The sequence below is a fragment of the Colletotrichum scovillei genome (genome assembly GCF_011075155.1).
Source record: "Colletotrichum scovillei strain TJNH1 chromosome Unknown Contig00001, whole genome shotgun sequence".
Lineage (NCBI taxonomy): Eukaryota > Fungi > Ascomycota > Sordariomycetes > Glomerellales > Glomerellaceae > Colletotrichum > Colletotrichum scovillei.
This window is the reverse complement of record NW_023336259.1, coordinates 2,840,173-2,857,715: the sequence shown is the minus strand read 5'-3', so window position 1 is coordinate 2,857,715 and position 17,543 is coordinate 2,840,173. Positions and strand designations below refer to the sequence as shown.

The 17,543-nt window shown below is 54.1% G+C and overlaps 2 protein-coding genes across 2 annotated transcripts; one reads left to right on the top strand and one right to left on the bottom strand.

The window, feature by feature from the left end:
- The first annotated feature begins 8,175 nt into the window (after positions 1 to 8,175).
- On the top strand, positions 8,176 to 11,344 carry HER10_EVM0005704 (ferric reductase like transmembrane component). The gene is made up of 4 exons (XM_035482992.1): positions 8,176 to 9,151; positions 9,213 to 9,374; positions 9,439 to 10,313; positions 10,374 to 11,344. The coding sequence occupies exons 1-4, from the start codon at positions 8,940 to 8,942 to the stop codon at positions 10,916 to 10,918; spliced, it is 1,794 nt and encodes a 597-aa protein (XP_035338375.1). The 5' UTR covers positions 8,176 to 8,939; the 3' UTR covers positions 10,919 to 11,344.
- A 1,394-nt stretch (positions 11,345 to 12,738) lies between these two features.
- HER10_EVM0009353 (formate-tetrahydrofolate ligase) lies at positions 12,739 to 17,274 on the bottom strand. Its single transcript, XM_035478843.1, has 5 exons — positions 15,850 to 17,274; positions 15,767 to 15,787; positions 15,667 to 15,704; positions 13,085 to 15,612; positions 12,739 to 13,032 (listed from the first exon to the last, which is right to left on the bottom strand). The coding sequence occupies exons 1-5, from the start codon at positions 16,469 to 16,471 to the stop codon at positions 12,924 to 12,926; spliced, it is 3,318 nt and encodes a 1,105-aa protein (XP_035338734.1). The 5' UTR covers positions 16,472 to 17,274; the 3' UTR covers positions 12,739 to 12,923.
- Between the last annotated feature and the right edge of the window lie 269 nt (positions 17,275 to 17,543).

The window sequence follows — 17,543 nt, the reverse complement described above, 5'->3', positions numbered from 1 at the left end:
GGGCCCGGAGGAACGGGGTCTTCTAGCGAGACAGATACCAAACCTAGACTTGGCTCAGGTGCCCTCGGTTGCCTACTATCCGCACTCGATGACGATATCGCGTCACCCGCCCAGGAGAAGCCACCTGAGACCCCAAAGGATGAGAGTCGTCAGACGCGCAATACATCACTGGCTCCAATTGTTCCCAATCCAGATATTGTCAGCCCCCTCGACCTCACGTCGTCTGCTCCTCGTGCACAGTTCCAACCGTCGACGTCAACACCAATAGCCTCACGACCACCCTCGAAGAAGTCCGAATCGGTGGACGAAGGCTCTAAAGACGATGGGTCTGGCCCCAATCGTAAAGTTAGCGAGGAAACAGACGCTGCCGCGGCCGATTCTGGTCGCTTTCACCAGCATCCCAGTCCTAAGACTGCACTCGGAGCAGTCTCTAATCGTCCCTTATACTCTTTGTCGATCGAAGAAGCATTGGACTCGCAGTCGATGAGTGCCGTGCTTGGGAGAGCAAACAAACCCTCCCCTCAAGGTCCTCTTTCGACAGAGACTGGCTCGAGGAACAACGTGACTGGAAATAGCAAGGGCGACGATGAAGGCGACGATGACTCTTATATCCTACCATCGGCAGCCTTGCAGGAAGCAAAGACACTAGTTTCGGGGTCTGCAAACTCAGAATCACCTTCACCTGCACCTGTGAGACCTCTGACACCGAGAGGGCTAGTGGCAGCGCGTGAGAGGGCAAAGAGAGAAAAAGAGCGCAACGGCACTCAACAGGTGACGGACGAGAGACCGCCGTATCCTGAGGATCCCATGGAATTCCCAGCTCCGAGACGTTGCCGACCAGAGTCTTCCCAAACGGTCACGTCTCCTGGGGACAGCCATGCTCGAAACCGAGACGTGTCACCTGTATCACCAATCATACATACTCCCACGCCAACTAGACCGGGAGACATACCAGGTTTCATGCGATCCAACGAGCCGGTCTCGCCCTCCACTCCCATTCAGAACCAACGACAGCATGGCTCCCGGTCCTCTTCAACAGACACCATAGTCCAGCCGCCACCCCCGGTCCATAACCCTCAACGCCGCCGTCTGCTCCCCGCCGGTCTAGGCGCATACAACAACGAGCCAGACCGCTCCGGCGCGGGCTTCACCCTCCGCCGCGTCAAAGTCCCGCCCCCGGGCGCCCCGACCCGCACACACATCTTCATCCGCCCGCAACCCCTCCCCGGCGGCGAAGAGGAGCGCAGGAGGATCATCCAAGTCTGGAACGACACCTTCGCGACGATGCCCCCCGAGTTCCAGACGATGCTCTCGAGCCGCCTGCGGTACCCGCTCTACACCCGCGACGTAGCGGCCCGGCTCCGCAAGGAAGAGTTTGAGAAGGCGACTGGGGAGAGCATGTCCTCGGACGACTACTACGCCCTCTTCGACCTCGAGACGTCCAACGACGGCATGATTTCCGCGCTGCTGGAGTGGATGCAGGGGCGGACGTGGGTCAAGGTCCCGTTTGTGAACCGCATCATCCACCAGCTCTGCCGGCTGATGTATACCTCTGCGCAGGAGGAGGCGCGGCTGCGGCTGACGTATCGGCAGGACATGGATGCCGTGATGGAGAAGCTTGACGAGGTGGAGGTGAAGTGCGCGGCGGAGAGGATGCAGATGGCCTGGGAGCAGCTGGACGGGTCTTTGAGGAGGCAGCACAAGTTCATCCAGCAGACTCTCACGCGTAATGGCGATCACTGGGGTCACATACCGGGCGTGGTGGTGATGAGTGGGTGCTCCAGGGATGCAAGACGTTGGGAGACGTTCCTTGAGACGGCGCGCGTGCTGGCCCTCGATCACCGTAACACCGAGGAGATCATTGAGAACAGAATCAACGATAGTGGGGAGATTCTACAACGGGACCTCGAACAGCTGAACGGCGTCCTTAGAGACATGGCGAAGAACAGCAGGGAAGTGAACGAGTATGTCGGGGCCAGACATCAAGGAGACCAGGTGCAGCGGATGTTCCAGATCGACAACAAGGACCTGGTCGATTCTCTCAGGATCCTCGATGACCAGGTCAAGCGTAATAACGACGAGCGTAGGTCTGCCGTCATGGCCTTTACCAAGATCGCGACGCAGCGGTTGGAGGTGCGCCAGAGGTATGCTAGCAGCCTGGACTACGCTGCGCAGCACGCTCGCGAATCGACTACGCTCGCACCGGGTTTCCAGCCGCAGCCTCCGACTGGGATCTTCGGCAATCATCCGCTGCGTTCAGCTCCCAACGAAATGAGACTCAGCGTTCCCGTGGCGAGCATCCCATCAGAGGCGCCAGCATTCGACACCACCTCACAGCAAGAAACCCCGCCTCCCCGTGATGGGGTCAGATTCGTCTTGAGTCCTAGAGGCAGCCAGGTCGTAGAGTTCATGGACACGACGGTAGCTCCTGAGCCAAGCCCTGTCTTCACAGATCCCTTTACCAAAACCTGGGAAAACCTCGATCCGGCCGCGGCAAGGCCAGAGTGCCTGCGGTGTCCCACGCTGGAGCGGGAGATCAGCGCCAGACTTGCGGAAATCAAGGACTATTGCCGCATATTAAAGTACAGATTGGACGAGAAATTGAAGCTCGAGAGCGCGCTCGAAGCCGTGAGTGAGCGCAAGATCAGAGAAGCGATGGAAGCCCTTCACAACTACAAGATGCTTCTGGATCGTCCAGAGGTGCCCGAGTCACTGCAGTGCATTGTGGACCTGTTGGAGATGCATGGCAAGCGAGTATTCGACCAGGTCGGCTTGCTGAATATGTCCCTTCAGCTGGGGCAAGCTGGCGATTCGACGGACAAGATGCTAGCAGAAACGAGGACGACGATTAGGTCTGTTAAACGACTAGCTGACGCCATCCTCGAGCTTAAATCCCAGATGGCACTATACCTCGAGAAACCCTTTCCAAAGACAGGCAATCAGTCTGGCTCAGGCGAGAAAGAGGCCCCAGAGAATGAAAAACAAACTCGCTTAATAAAGTCGCTGCAACGACAAGTCCAAGAGTTATCAGAACGGACCAAGCGTACTCTAGAACAGCAGGCAACAGAGAAGCTTGAGCTAGCGCGCAGGGTAGAGTCGTGCATGAAGGAGGAGAGAGATCGCCTCAAAGAACAAGTTCGCACTTTCCAGAGCAAGCTTGAAGATATGCAGACCGAAGCCCAAGAGCGAGATTCGAATGCGGAGCAGACCGTATCGGATAGACTCAGAGAACTCAACAGAGAGCGAGAGACGCAAGAGACGGAACTTCGCAATCTCGAAGCCCAGAACAACGCTTTGGAGGAGCAACGTCAAAAGACCACAGATAAGCTCGCGGCTTTAGAGACGGCCAAGCAAGAGAGCGAAAACGAACTGGCAAAACTTGCACGACAAACCCAGGAGCTTCAGATCAAGCTTCAAGCTAAGAGCGAAGCGTTGAAGTGGACATCATACATGACTGTTCCCAGGGCTGTGGATGACGCCGGCTCTGATGCTCAACACAGTGACAGAGCTTCTCAGCTGCGGACAGAGCTGATGTCTGCGCTAAGCAAGGCACGGTCAGAATCATATCGCATATTTGGAGACCAACAAACGAGGAAGACTCTGCCAGATATCATACAGAATGTCCTGTGGCCTGACACCAAAGCAAAGGAGGGCATCAACGCTGATGTACCCAACTTCTGGAGACTAGCGGATTTCGTGAGAAGGAGAAAGGAAATCATAGCAGCACTCGGACAGAGGGATTCGCACAGCTTGCAGAGAGCATTCAACTTGCTTGAAGTGCTCCACGAGTGGAATAGCAACTTGGGTGCTTGGCAGACAGAAGCCCAAACAGCAGAGGTTTGGCGGTCCATCAACCTCCTCAGATCGTATGCCAATCTTGAGCTTGGAAAGATCGAAGGGCTCGAAGCTAATGCCTCAGAGAGGCGCAAGATCGCCGGGGCATTATTCGAGCAAGCGACGGCTTCTGAAGACGCAGGAGAGATCAAGAAGCCATGGAGTTCCTTGCAGAACAGTCTGGAGGTACAGCTAAACGAGAAAGCTGACGACGCTCCCGCTTGCGACTGCAAGTTTAAACCTCGCCTCTGTCCAAAGCACCAGACTGGTGGTGGACTCATGTTCCATAACTTTATGGAGTCAGATGGTTCGAGGCCGGCGGAGATAGAGTTGACGCAGGAGGCGTCCGAGGTGCTTCAGCGATTTGGAGAGACGTTCAAGGTATCGTCGCCAGTGTAGGCTCGCGCGACAGCGGAGGTACCCGGTAAAGAGATTGCGTATGCTTCGACTAGAGGGAGTTCTGCAAGAGGATGGTGATCTGCAAAGCGGTTTTGATGTCGGATTGGCCCCAGAAAGGAGCAAATGAGAGTGCATACCGGATGCTTGTTTGTTTTTCGCCATCGATTTGCAATCTAGAAAGACCCGGCTGCTATCGCCGCGTGGTGTTAGTCCCTTGTAACGATGTTGAGATCCTGTTTCTAGAGTAAGAGTCGATCGGTGAGTGGCGTTTGTCTCTGTCTCTGTCTCTGTCTCTGCATCCGCGCGGCCAGCTGATTCATGTGTTTCCCCGTTGACCAGGGCAGCGAAGTATGTTGATGAAGGCGGCCTTGAGTAAACGTTGGAATCTGCCAATGACAAATGCGGAAGTCTGTGTCGTCCAGGTTGACGTCGGTAGTGGTGGGCAGGCGAGTGAAGTCAAATTGATGTCGAGAAAGCGGATGGTGGGGCCGGGAGGAGGAAGACTGGGGCTCGAGATTGCCAGCAGTTACTGAGATACTACCATCGAAGCCTTGGCATTGCACTGAGGGATGTACCTTGCTATCTACTTCTCCAATATCCTTTCTACGTCTAGCGTAGTTACCCGCGCGGGTGGATTGTTCACCACACCATTGCATTCCTCTCTTCCTTTCTCTTCCACGGGCTCCCTCTTCGTGAACTGATACCAACGCAACTACGCCCTGCTGCCAATAGGTTCCAACATGACTCTTCCTCCCGACTCAGTCTTTTGCGCCTCTCCCGCTTGTATATTCAAATCATAGGTCAACTCAATCCGATCCACCCTCAGCAATACCAGGCCAGACAGATCTGGATCTTGTCTCGGGAACGGCATGTACACGAGCCTCAACCTGCGTCGCCAGTGCGCACGTCAACTGTCTCAGCCCAAACGTGGACCTGGAATGGTCAAGGGGTGTGGCTTTCTCATCACTCAAAGATGATGTGAGTGGCACGCAGAGACAGGCACGATCTAGGCACATCATGCTTAGCTGCATCTGTTGTGATGGAGGCACCTTTGGCTTCTGGCACCCAACGAAAACGACTGCATTTTGGCGTGCTTCAGAACCTGCCGCTTCCCATCGTCTCCGCACTTTCACCTCACATCACGCCCGAGAACACGTGGATGAGCAACTCTGTACTCTAGAGAACGAGTGAATTGTTCCGCAAAGTGACAGCTCGAGAAGCAACGGAAGCACCAGATCCATGACGCCCAACAAAGTTAACGGTAATCTGCCAGCCCGCTAGACGGAATTGCATCGTTCCGGATCCGGCGAATCGCTTGCCCTCCGGTATGGTACGCGTGGATTTGCAAGGCAGCGGCTGCTTTCACCAAGACATTTGTCTTTTGAAGATGAATCAGACCTCTACCAAGGCTACCAGACTATCGGAGTCAGACGCACGAGCGAGAGAAACGGGCAAGTCGTTACGCGACAAAAGTCTGGTACACGCGATGCTACGCAAATGAGCACGATACAACGGCATCCTGGCTTCGGAGCAGCTATTTGCCCGCCCACTCTAGCTAGACGGCTTGGGCAGTGTCACCGACCGAAAGCCTACCTCATGCCATTCGCCGCCGCCTTTTACAACAGATTGATTAGATTATTCGACCTGGCTCCATCTCATTGGACACCCTCACCGGCTGACTTTGACATACATCCACGCTGTCGCTTCGAGTTGTATGTATGAAGGCAGTCTTTGCCCTTCTGACGCAGCGCGCGCGGCTGCTTCCGGCGATGGCGGCAACGAGCACCAGCCAGCGGTGCAAATGTGACGAGTCTAAGCTGGCTGGAAGCACACTTTGGCCAGCCGCGTCGCGTCACATCACACTGAGAGTTCTTGACGGACTGTCAAACTACGGATTGAAGTGGACAACGACGAGTGTAGTCCAGCACTGGCCAGGCCAGGTCCACGCCACTCACTTCATGTCCCGTCCTCCCGCGCTCTCCCGTCAGGCCCTGGCACCTCTAGTTCATCCCGTCTCCGGAGGCGGCGTGTAAGTCGAGGAAACCCCCACTGGAACGGTGCCGTTTCCAAGCGAAAACACGAGGCCTGTCAAGCAAGCCCTTGACGACTTACCCTCTCGGGAATTAGACGCGGGTGGACTATGGCGAAGATCACGACTAACGGATCACGGCCTAATGCAGCAAGGTCAAGGGGGGCCAGGGTCACCCTTTTAGCAGGTGACTTTGAGGAGGTCGACAAGATTTGCTGCTGACAAGACATTCCAAGGATCTCTCTCACAAGGGATTTTTGGGCTCCAAGTTGTACCCGAAAAACACGGCCCGTACGAGGGCCTTTGCAATAATGTTCCTATCCCATCTAGGCAAGTCAATCTATCTGCAAGATGCAGATAGGCACGTTGATACCAGAGCTCCACACTGGATGCTACTATCTGGATGCATTTTGGAGCCGGAAGCCTGGCTTTCACTCAGCCCTCAGCCCTCGGCCATGACAGTATCTGGCTTGTGAGGCGGAATCTGTCTCTCCTTGGCGTTGTCTCGTTTCTTTTTGCGGTTTGGCTCGATTCACCCAAATTGTGTCAACAACCCCCGTGCTTCCGTCTTTGGCTGTGTGCTGTGTAGCGAGGCCCCGTCCGAGTCCTGGCGGCGGTTCACGGCATGCTGCAGACAACGGTGGGGTCGAGGGGCTGTCCATCATAGGCGTGACGGGCCACTCTACTTTAACCTCAACGAACTTTGCTTTCCTTGCCATAGTATGTACCCTACACAAAAGTACCTCGTCTATGGACCATGGTCTTTTCCATCGCAACGCAAAAGAAATGTAGAGTGCTTTGTCAAGCTGACCAAACCAAAACAGCTAGTCCAGGCTCTATGGAGCTAGACCATACGGCCCTCTCTGTTTCTCAAATTCTCAAATCCTCGTAGGGGAATCCATCTTAATCTAGGTCCACGATCCGTGAGACCTTCCCTGGCAAACAATTTCCCCCGTCTTTTCTTCTCGCCTCCCTTCCCGCTTGCCGCTGTCCAAGCTCCCTTCCCGCCCTGCTGCTGCGCCTGCTCCAGCTGCGGAGAACAAGATGGCGTGAAAGTTACACCGGCTACCGGCATCGAAAAGGACCCTCATCGAAGATGGGGTTGGCTATCTCGCCAATTGGACATTGGCATGGAGCGGCGATATGTGTCCACGTACGGTGTTTGAGCACTTTTACTCAGCGGCCGTACGACGCAGCTATCCAGGAACGGCTCGAGGCTCTCCACATGAACCAAGGCTTGTTATTCTTTTGCTTGGCATCTTCGAGTCTCGAGGCGGGACGAGAGAGATGTACCTACCCTACCGTGTGAGAGGGGAAAGTCCCTGTTTTTCTTCTTGTCGAGACCAGGGACTTCAACGGATCGACTTATCTGGGGAACGTGGCGCTTGTCTCACATGGATGTTTATGGAGCAGGGCAATCGGTCCCTGGTATGCACAGGTCTTTGGGACCGCCGTTGTGTAAGTGCGTTGTAAGCAAAGCAACATGAGAGGGCCAACAAATTGAGGGAGGGTGCCATGTGAAGCGGGTGGCCGGCCGCGAAGGGAAGGTCTAGACTGAATACACAATCCGACGGCTATCATTGCAACATTTTCATCGGGGCAACCTTGGGCTGGTTGCTCTCGAGTCTGACGGTGATACCCTCCCTCTTCTTTCTTATCTGGACGTTTGCCCTGCTATCTGAAGTCCAGCTGCGATCAGGAAAGGAGGGGATGATCAGGAAAAAAAAAAAAATAAGGGTGAGTGGGAGAAAAAGCCACGCGGGTTAAGCCACGGGAACTACGTCGGTAGACCGCATTCATCCAAGGACAGCGTGTAAGTGGGGGCATGCAGACGACTTGTGTAAGTTCACGTATGAGTTACATAGAGTGGCAGGATTCGACGCCTTTTTTCAGAGTTTTTCAACGCCCCTCTTCATCATCAGATACATCTCAAAAGTACTGGATGAAGGAAGAGATAGGAACCGGTAGGGAAGTATAGGAAAAAAGCAAGGAAGGTACGCTCTAGGGAAAGAACCAGGTAGCAGCAACTCCTTCCTAGACAGATCCGCTCTGCCAAACCTTACAGTCTCGTAATATTCAGGGTTCTCGTTATTATTCTTCTTTCTTTCTACCTTACCTTACCTTACCTTGAAATAAGATCGATCCTAAGCCACAAGGGTGGGATGAATCTAAAATCTTAAGGAAGGCACGACCTGGACTGTGTACCTTCCCTACCTACCCAATCTACCCGGGCCAACCTCCACTCCCACCACTCCCACCTGGCCCGTCCTTCACACATATTCACCTCACCTCAGTATTATCTCCGGTACACAACGCTTCACTTTATTCTTCCTCACCCTCTCCCGCTCCCGCTTGCCGCAAAGGGGGGTCTTCCAGGTTTTTTCTACTTCACACACACCTCCCACTGCCGCGTCCCGAGTAAGTATCCTCCCTCTTCATCACAATACTCTGAGACCCTCCGCGCCATTCTTATCAACGAGTCTTCTTTCACACCCTCGTCAACACATCATAACAATACCTTCTTGTTATAAACTTGGCACATTCCCGCTTCTCATCCGTCCTTTCGGTTCACTTCAACTCACGACGACAACCTTGCCCACCGCGCTAATCCTCCATCCCTTCTCCAGACTGCGAATAGCCTCAACTTGCTCACTCATCCGCACGACTACGCGCAAAAATGGCTGGAGGAGCTAGTGGCCCCTCAGCTTACCCTTTGCTCTTCGCAAAGCGGACTAAGCTGAACCAGGAGGCGACGACGTACTTCGCCATCGCCCTGGCTTCTATCATGGGCCTCTTCATTGTCTTCCATCTGGGTCGTCGTGGTGCTTCAAAGGCCGGTCTTGGTACGAAGCTGTCTGGTCTGGCAAAGCCATTCCTCTTTGTGTCTCGGTAAGACTCGAGAAAAAATCAGCTTGTACTTTATCGCACAAAATTACTGACCACCACATAGATCCATCCGAAGAGTCACCGTCTACAAGTTCCCTGCTCTGCCATCCACCGGCCACTTCGTTGTAGCTCTTAGCTACCTCGTAATCAACATCGCCCTGCTATTCACTCACATTGACGCCTCCGCTCTTCCCTATCTCACAGTCATCGCGGCTCGCGCAGGATGGTAAGTTTTAAACATTCAAACGCCACTACCATCACTAGAACCACCGGAAACTGATTCTTTACAGGCTGTCCATCGCCAACATCGCTTTCGTGGTCTTCCTCAGCCTGAAGAACACTCCTCTCGGCTTCCTCACCGCTTGGTCTTACGAGAGGCTCAATGTCTTGCACCAAGTTGCCGGCTACATCACCATGGTTCTCATCATTGTCCACGGTGCCACATACTCCGCCTACTTCATCGAGGCTGGTAACATGGCACGCCTTCGTGTTGCCGAAGAAATCTACGGCATCGCCTCCGGGTTCACCTTCCTTTCTCTTGTGCTCGCCGGAGCCATCGTGCGATTGTGGTACTATGAGCTCTTCTACATTCTTCACGTGTCTTTCTTCGCAATTTCGATGGTTCTCGTCGGCCTTCACCAGCCCGAACTTAGCAAGAAGATCATCATCATTACGGCTGTTGCTGCTGGTATCTGGGTTGCGGATCGCGTTGTGAGATTCATTCGCGTCGTGCTCTACAGCTTCAACAACAACGCAACCGTCTACCCGCTCCCCCACGGTGGCACTCGCATCATCCTCAAGAAGGCACCCATTGGCGCAAGCTCTGGAGAACACTGCTTCCTATGGGTTCCCAAGATCCGCGCTCTGGAGATGCACCCTTTCACCATTGCCGCCATGAACCCTCTGGAGTTTGTCATCAACTCGTACGATGGCTTCACCCGCGAGCTCCATGAATACGCAGTCCAGAACCCCGGTGCAACCCTCAAGGCTTCTGTTGAGGGCTCCTATGGAACGTTCCCTAACCCTTCCGAGTACAACAAGATCGTCCTCGTCGCTGGAGGTAGCGGAGCCAGCTTCACTGTTGGCACGGTTCTCAACTTGCTCAAGAAGGCTGCGCAGGGATCTATGCCGAGTGTCACTTTTGTCTGGATGGTCAAGGATCCCGGTAAGTACATTTCACGATTAACTTTGTCTCCCAAACTCCCAAACTAATCGGATCTCTCAGCTCGTCTCGAGTGGTTCGCCGGTCACCTCTCCACGATTCGTCAGGCCCTCGGTGCCAACATCCAACTCTACGTCACCCGCGCGCCTGGAAGTCAGGGCTCCTCATCCCAGACTCCCGGCTCTTCCAAGGAGGATCGATCCCGCTCGGGCACCATCTCGTCTGAGGCGTCGACACCCTTCACCCCTTCATCTGAAAAGTTCGAGACCACCAACGGCGTTCCTCAGCAGCCTCCTCGTATCAACACTCGCACCGTATCCGACCCCGAGAAGTCCGGCTTTGAGTCTGATGTCACCTCGCCTTCGTCTCCCACCATCCAGCAAGACAGAGCTTTGAACAGCTTGGGCGGTATCCCTGTTCACTACGGACGCCCCGACGTCGCCAAGATCATCCAGAATGCTATTGATGAGACGCCCTCTAGCGAGCGAGTTCTCGTCATGGGCTGTGGTCCTGAGAGCCTGATGACGCAGGTACGCAATACGACCGCTGGGTGCATCCGCACATCTGGTCCGGCTGTGGAGCTTCACTGCGAGCAGTTTGGCTGGTAATTCGTGACAGCCGTCCGTGAGCGATGCATCCTGAGTTATATGCGAGTGGTTCGGCATGGCTTCATTGTCGTCAATATCCTTACTTGCTTATATCACTGGCGTCACTCCACGAAGTTCTTCGTGTGCATACCTTGATCTCCTTTGGTCTCTTTGTATGGTGTTGGAGTATATACGGGTACAGGAACGGCCTTCTGGTTTTGCTTTTCTTTTTGCTTTTATGCGGCAGCAGCTTGGCAACAAAAAGAACAGAGGATATAGGGTTCAAATCCTTTCTTAGTGTTTGGTCAAAGAGATATCGTTCTGCTAGGTGGCTGCCGCTCGGCCATTGTCGTCGCGCGCGCGTTCATACCCTTTACAGAAGCTTGGCCTCGGTGGCCACACTGTAGCTTTTGATGATTCATAGAACAATGGACAAATGGGAAACCCAAATCTTCTACTCAATTCCTATGTGATAACATCCTCTCATGCATGTCATGTAGCTTACCCCTATTGGTTTCAGCGTGGATTTTGGACCTATGGAAAAATCAACGTTTGGCAGAGTGGTCTGAACATTTGCAAACTCTCAAGACAAAACTGGTAAGCTCTTCGAAAGATTTGGCAGCCGATGAGGTTGGGGTTTTCCAACGGTCGTCTGATGTCCGGATCGTGATACCCCGCCAAGAGCTCCTGCTTTATCCTACTTTCCCCCGGAGCATCAACGACTGTGTCGGACTTTAGATCAGAGCCCTGTTGGCCGTGGAAAGACAAGATACTCGCCGAAGGTCTAGTATCGCCGAATCGCTTTGGCGTAATAAAGCTATTGAACCAAGCAACATGAGGTCGTCGAGTTCAGGTTGAGTAATCGATCGATGAGCCATAACAACCCAGAGATCATTTAGAATGCGCACCCTGCGCAAGTAGCCAAGTCAAGGGTCTCACAATCCCGGTCATCCTTCTCCAGTGGCTACAACATAGGCGAAGAACCTCCGCTTACTTAAGCCGCGAGAGACGATGAGCAGCGACAGCGTAAAAGAGAGGGTGTCGAGACGGAGGGAGGTTAGGGGAGGACGTGAACTCGAAACCCACCAGAACCAGACAACTCGAGCCGGCCCGAGACGAAAACGCTTCCAAGTTTGTCACAATTGCTTCCACCAGAAACGGGAACACGCCAACCAAGGACTCACTCACAAAGGTAACTAACTCACCGTGATGCTGGATAACAAATACTAATGTCGCAATGACACTGCCGACGCAGCCGCCGCCTTACATGGTACACCCACCGCGGAATCCCATACATCTCATCTCCAGGCCCGGCCGGAATTGAGCATGACCAAGAAAAACGGAGCATCGCTTCCCGTAACTCTATTCCGGCTCCCCGATGAAACGACTAAATCACGGTCCCCCCTTCATACACACCGACTCCCGCTGACTACTTCGAGAAAGCGGGCAATGAGCCTCCGCGATGGAAATGCCAGAGGGAGAAGAAAGTTACGATGACCTGGTTTGGGTGATTTCTGTAGTAAGGTACACCCGTTTTGGGAATCCTCGTCGGGGAGGTTGGCAATTTGGTATGAGATGATATCGGGAGTCGTTGCTGGGGCTTCTGAATGTCGGCCGATTATGTCAACGTCTTCGGCTCCGAGTTGTTGGGTAAGCCTACTGCTGAGCACGCCTCTTTGGCGATACCTAGGGCACAAAAGTTGCACACCGCTCCCAGCAATCAAGCCATAGGAAGAAGGATAGGAGGGGAGAAGGGGCATCAACAAGCGTAATCGGGCCTTTACTCTCTTTGAATGTGAATAGTCTTGTATTCTTGTATTCGGTCTATCTAAGAGTCCGAGAGGAGGTATCATTGTTGAACAGATGCATATTTCTTTAGTCTTTCTTTCCGTATCCCCCAGCGCCATTTGTTGAATAAATGGAATGCCGCTTTCCTTTTTTCCCACGTCCCGCCATGAAAATCAATTCTCTCTATAAGCGCCCCCAAAATTCAAAATGTCGTACGTAAGATGGTCCCTCTACGCATTTAGAACAAGCCGTCAATCTCACCGGTCTCGGTGTCGACGTCGACGTTCAAGTAGCCAGGGGCAGTGGGCAGACCCGGGATAGTCTGGATATCTGCGGCGAGCGCGTAGCTGTAACTTTTGTCAGTAATGTAATGGTTCTCTCATGGGTAGCTCAACTTACACGTAGCCTGCACCAGCAGCCAGTCTGACGTCCCTGATGGGAACGGTGAAGCCAGTAGGAGCACCCTTCAGCTCAGGGTCGTGAGACAGGGAGTACTGCGTCTTGGCAACGCAGATGGGAAGGTTTCCGAAGCCTTGCCTGGTGTAGGTATCAACCTTCTTCTGAGCAAGCTCGCTGAACTCAACAGCAGCGGCGCCGTACATCTTCTGACCGATGGCCTCGATGCGCTGCTGAACAGTTCCCTCGAGGTCGTACAGAAGCTTGTAGTCCTTGGGCTTCTCACTGGCGGCGATGACACCCTTGCCAAGCTCAATGGCGCCCTTACCACCCTCGGCCCAGTGGTTGGACAGGATGGCATCCTCGGCACCGGCAGCGATGGACTCCTCACGGATGACAGCGATTTCAGCGTCAGTGTCCGTGACGAACTTGTTAATGGCAACAACAACGGGAATGCCGTACTGCTTAGCATTCTCGATGTGCTTCTTCAAGTTGACGCAACCAGCGCGAAGAATGTCGACATTCTCCTCCTTGTACACAGCATTGAGAGGCGCACCAGGGGAGATAGGGGGACCGCCGCCGTGAACCTTGAGAGCACGGACGGTCGCAACGATAACAACAACGTCAGGAACAAGGCCGGAGGCACGGCACTTGAGGTTGAAGAAACGCTCACCACCCATGGTGAAGTCAAAGCCAGCCTCAGTGATGGCGAAACCGGCCTTCTCAGAGTGGTCCTCATCAGGCTCGGTACCGACAATCTTCAAGGCCATCTTGTCAGCCAGAATGGAGCTGTTGCCAACGCTGATGTTGGCAAAAGGACCAGCGTGCACAAACACAGGAGTTCCCTCCAAGGTTTGCATCAGGTTGGGCTTCAGGGCGTCTCTCATAAGAGCAGTGAGCGCGCCGCCAGCGCCGATGTCGTCACAGGTGACAGGGTCACCGGCTCTGGAGCTAGCAATGACCATGTTGCCCAGACGCTTACGCATATCAGCCAGGTCAGTGCTGAGAGCAAGAATGGCCATGCACTCGCTGGCAACAGAGATGTCGAAGCCAGTCTCACGGGTCTGGCCCTTCTCAGTCGGCGCAGTGCCAACGGTAATACCACGCAAGTGGCGATCGTTGACATCCAGAACGCGTCTCCAGGTGATGGTCTCGGGGTCGATGTCGAGGCGAGCGAAACGGCGAATCTCATCAGCGGTAAGGTCGTCGGGGTTCGTCTTGTCGATGCCGAGCTTCTTGAGACGGGGCAAGAAGACTGGCGGGAACACTCTCTTGCCGCCCTTGGCGGGCACAAGACGCTTGTAGAGAGGGCCATCCTTCTGAGTGTTCTCGTGGAACATGCGAGTCTCAATCGCAGCAGCGAGCAGGTTGTTTGCCGCAGTGATGGCGTGGATGTCTCCAGTCAAGTGGAGGTTGAACTCGTCCATGGGAATAACCTGGGCGTAACCACCACCAGCGGCACCACCCTTGATACCAAAGGTAGGTCCCTGACTAGGCTGGCGGACGTTGGCGAATGTAACGCGGCCAAGGTGGGCGCCAAGGGCTTGAGCGATACCCATCGTGGTGGTTGACTTGCCCTCACCAAGAGGCGTGGGAGTGATACCCGTTACGACAACATACTTGCCATTGCGACGGTGCTCGAGACGCTTCAGGATGGTCAAGTCAACCTTGGCCTTGTAGGCTCCGTACGGCTCGAGTTCGTGAGAAGCAATGCCGACCTCCTTCGCCAGGCGAGTGATTTGCTTGGGGTTCTGGGCTCTAGAGACCTCAATGTCGGAGGGGACAGGCTCCTTGAGGTGCAGCGGCAGAGGAGAGATCTTTCTCTGTTTTTGCTTCTCAAACGACTTGACTGTAGACTCGACGACGTTGGACAGAAGCATGGCGACGGTCATGGGACCAACACCACCCGGAACAGGGGTGATGTGGGAAGCAACCTCGGCAGCGGAGTCGTAGTCGACGTCTCCGACGAGGCGCTGACCAGACTTCTTGGAGGCATCGGGGACGTAGTTGGTACCGACATCAATCACAACAACACCAGGCTTGAGCCACTCGCCCTTGACGAATCCGGGCTGGCCAATGGCCGCAATGACAATGTCCGCCGCCTTGAGGTGTGCCTCCAAGTCTTGGCTCTTGGAGTGGCACACGGTGACAGTCGCGTCGGCGTTGCGAAGCAGGTAGCTGACAGGGCTGCCAACGATATCACTGCGTCCAAGGACAACAGCGTTCTTGCCCTTCACGTCGACTCCAGCCTCCTTCAACAGAACCATCACACCCTTGGGAGTGCAAGGGATGAAGAAAGGGCGGCCACCCTTCTTGGCAAGCTCGCCGATGTTCCTGGTGCCGAAGCCATCGACATCCTTTTCGTCTGCAACGGCAGATGTGATGACGTACTCATCGAGGTGCTTCGGGATGGGGAGCTGAACCAAGATACCGTGAACAGCAGGGTCGTCGTTGAGGCGGTAGATGCGATCCAAGAGCTCGGGCTCAGAGATGGACTCGGGGAAGTTGACCAATTCACAATCGACATTTGCCTGACCACGTTAATCATTGGTCAGTAGACCTGAGGTGTCAGTGACATGTCTTACCTCCTTTGCGGCCTTCTGCTTCATGCGCACATAGGTGCCTGCGGGGTTGTGAGCATCGTGATAAATTTCATGGTGGGGTAAATGACGAAGTACGACATACTTGAGTCCGATCTGTCACCGACTGTGGAAGAGTATTGTCAGCATTGTCGATAGACGACGAGTTCCGAAAGTGATGAGATATACCTTGAATGATGGTAAGGCGAGGCTGGAACCTCGGGTTCGCCTTTTGCTTCTCGAGAATGTCGCTGGCAATGGACTCCCGAATCTTCTTGGCGACGGCAGTGCCATCGATCTTGTTGGCGACCATGGCTGAGGTTGCAAAGGACCTATTTTGGGAAATCGAATCGTAGGAACCCGGGGCCCTTGCAATGAATGGACGGGGAGATTGCCAAGAAACCAGAGATGCAGCTTGTCCTCGCAGGTGTCCAAACGCGAAGTTTTTGGGATGATAGGAAGAAGATGAAAATGTCGGGACAGGCACCGAAGTCAAGCGCGCAGGTTGGGTGTAAGCGGGAGCAGCGAGGATGAGGGGTGGTGGGCAGCGGTGCAGGTCGGGATTTAGCGCGCTGCAGGGCCGACGGCCAGATGGGGAACGACCCGTATCTACCCCAAGGTTCAGAAGTGACCGGCGGGAAGGGGAGGTTTGGATCTTTTGGGACAGTGACGATGGATTGTGAGTGGCCGATGGTGCTCGCGAGGGCAATCCGCGGGTTCTCAGCCGAAGCTGAGACTTGTTGGGCATGGCCATGCGGCGTGTTGTCCAAGACAGCCTCTGAGGGCCTTTCAACTGGCTGATAGACGACATGCCGAATACCGAGATGAGAGTGTGAAGCGTCTGTCTCCCTTGGGGCCTTGGTGGTGTGTCCCTTGCTGGCTTCGATCTTCCCTTGGGTGGAGCTAAACGATAGGGCCCTGTGACTCCCAGATCGCGTGCGTGTGAGTCGTACCTATGACTGTTGAGGTTCCCTGGTAGGCTGGTCCTGGCTATGCAGACTCTGTACGAGTGAGTCCCAGTGAAAATGGAAGGATCAGCCGTATGTGGCAGGTGAAAATTTTCGGGCGAGTCTCCGAAGCCGGCGGCAAACCCGATCGATAAGAAGTCGAGTTGTGGGTATTATATAAAGTAAGCTAAGTACTGAGCTGCTTTCGAGGCTTGTTTATGGTTGAGGGAGGCTCCCGTGAATGATATGTTTTGGAAAAAAACACACACACAATTGAGAAACCAATCAAGACTGAACGGATAAGAAGATGGATCGAATGAATTGACGTGTCCAAGAAGGGAAAAGAGGAAACGGGGTAGAGTGATACAAATACGGTACAGGAAACAAGACAAGACAAAGAAACAAACGACGGTGGTCCGGACGGTCTGATTTCTCTTTCGCAAAAAAGACTGTCTCGGTAAAGCGCATGTGAAACTACCATGAGCTTCACGTAGTTGAGCCAAAGGGTCCGAGGCTTGACTTGATAGTGTTTAATGCCAAGTTTCGAGGTCCGGAAACGCTGTTCATGGAACACGTATGAGTCAAGGATGAGTCGAGTTGCCATAAAAGGACGTTGTTATTATACCGAGTACTCGACTCGAGGGAAGGATGGACAGGTATAGGAAATGCAACGGCGTGGGAATTGGATGATGATGACCGCACTATTCTGACGGGCACGGAGCTTCAACGGCTGGGCTGCCACGAATACCACGCTGTCTGGCTTGGACAGTTTGGAGGGTTGGCACTTGGAGGGCTTGGAGCTGCCATGACTCCCGTCCCGCCGCCAACCTCTCCAGGGGCAGCTCCAGCCTGGACCGGCACGCTAAACTTCTAGAAGGCTGGGTTTGCCTGCACCGGTGGAAGTTTCCTCGAACACCTCCCTCAGGCTTGACAGGC

Coding starts and splice junctions, on each gene's coding strand:
- HER10_EVM0005704 (XM_035482992.1), top strand. CDS start 8,940: ATGGCTGGAGGAGCTAGTGGCCCCTCAGCTTACCCTTTGCTCTTCGCA. Junction 9,152..9,212: donor CCATTCCTCTTTGTGTCTCG/GTAAGACTCGAG, acceptor ACCACCACATAG/ATCCATCCGAAGAGTCACCG. Junction 9,375..9,438: donor ATCGCGGCTCGCGCAGGATG/GTAAGTTTTAAA, acceptor GATTCTTTACAG/GCTGTCCATCGCCAACATCG.
- HER10_EVM0009353 (XM_035478843.1), bottom strand. CDS start 16,471: ATGTCGTCTATCAGCCAGTTGAAAGGCCCTCAGAGGCTGTCTTGGACA. Junction 15,613..15,666: donor AGCAGAAGGCCGCAAAGGAG/GTAAGACATGTC, acceptor TAACGTGGTCAG/GCAAATGTCGATTGTGAATT. Junction 13,033..13,084: donor GCTGCTGGTGCAGGCTACGT/GTAAGTTGAGCT, acceptor CAAAAGTTACAG/CTACGCGCTCGCCGCAGATA.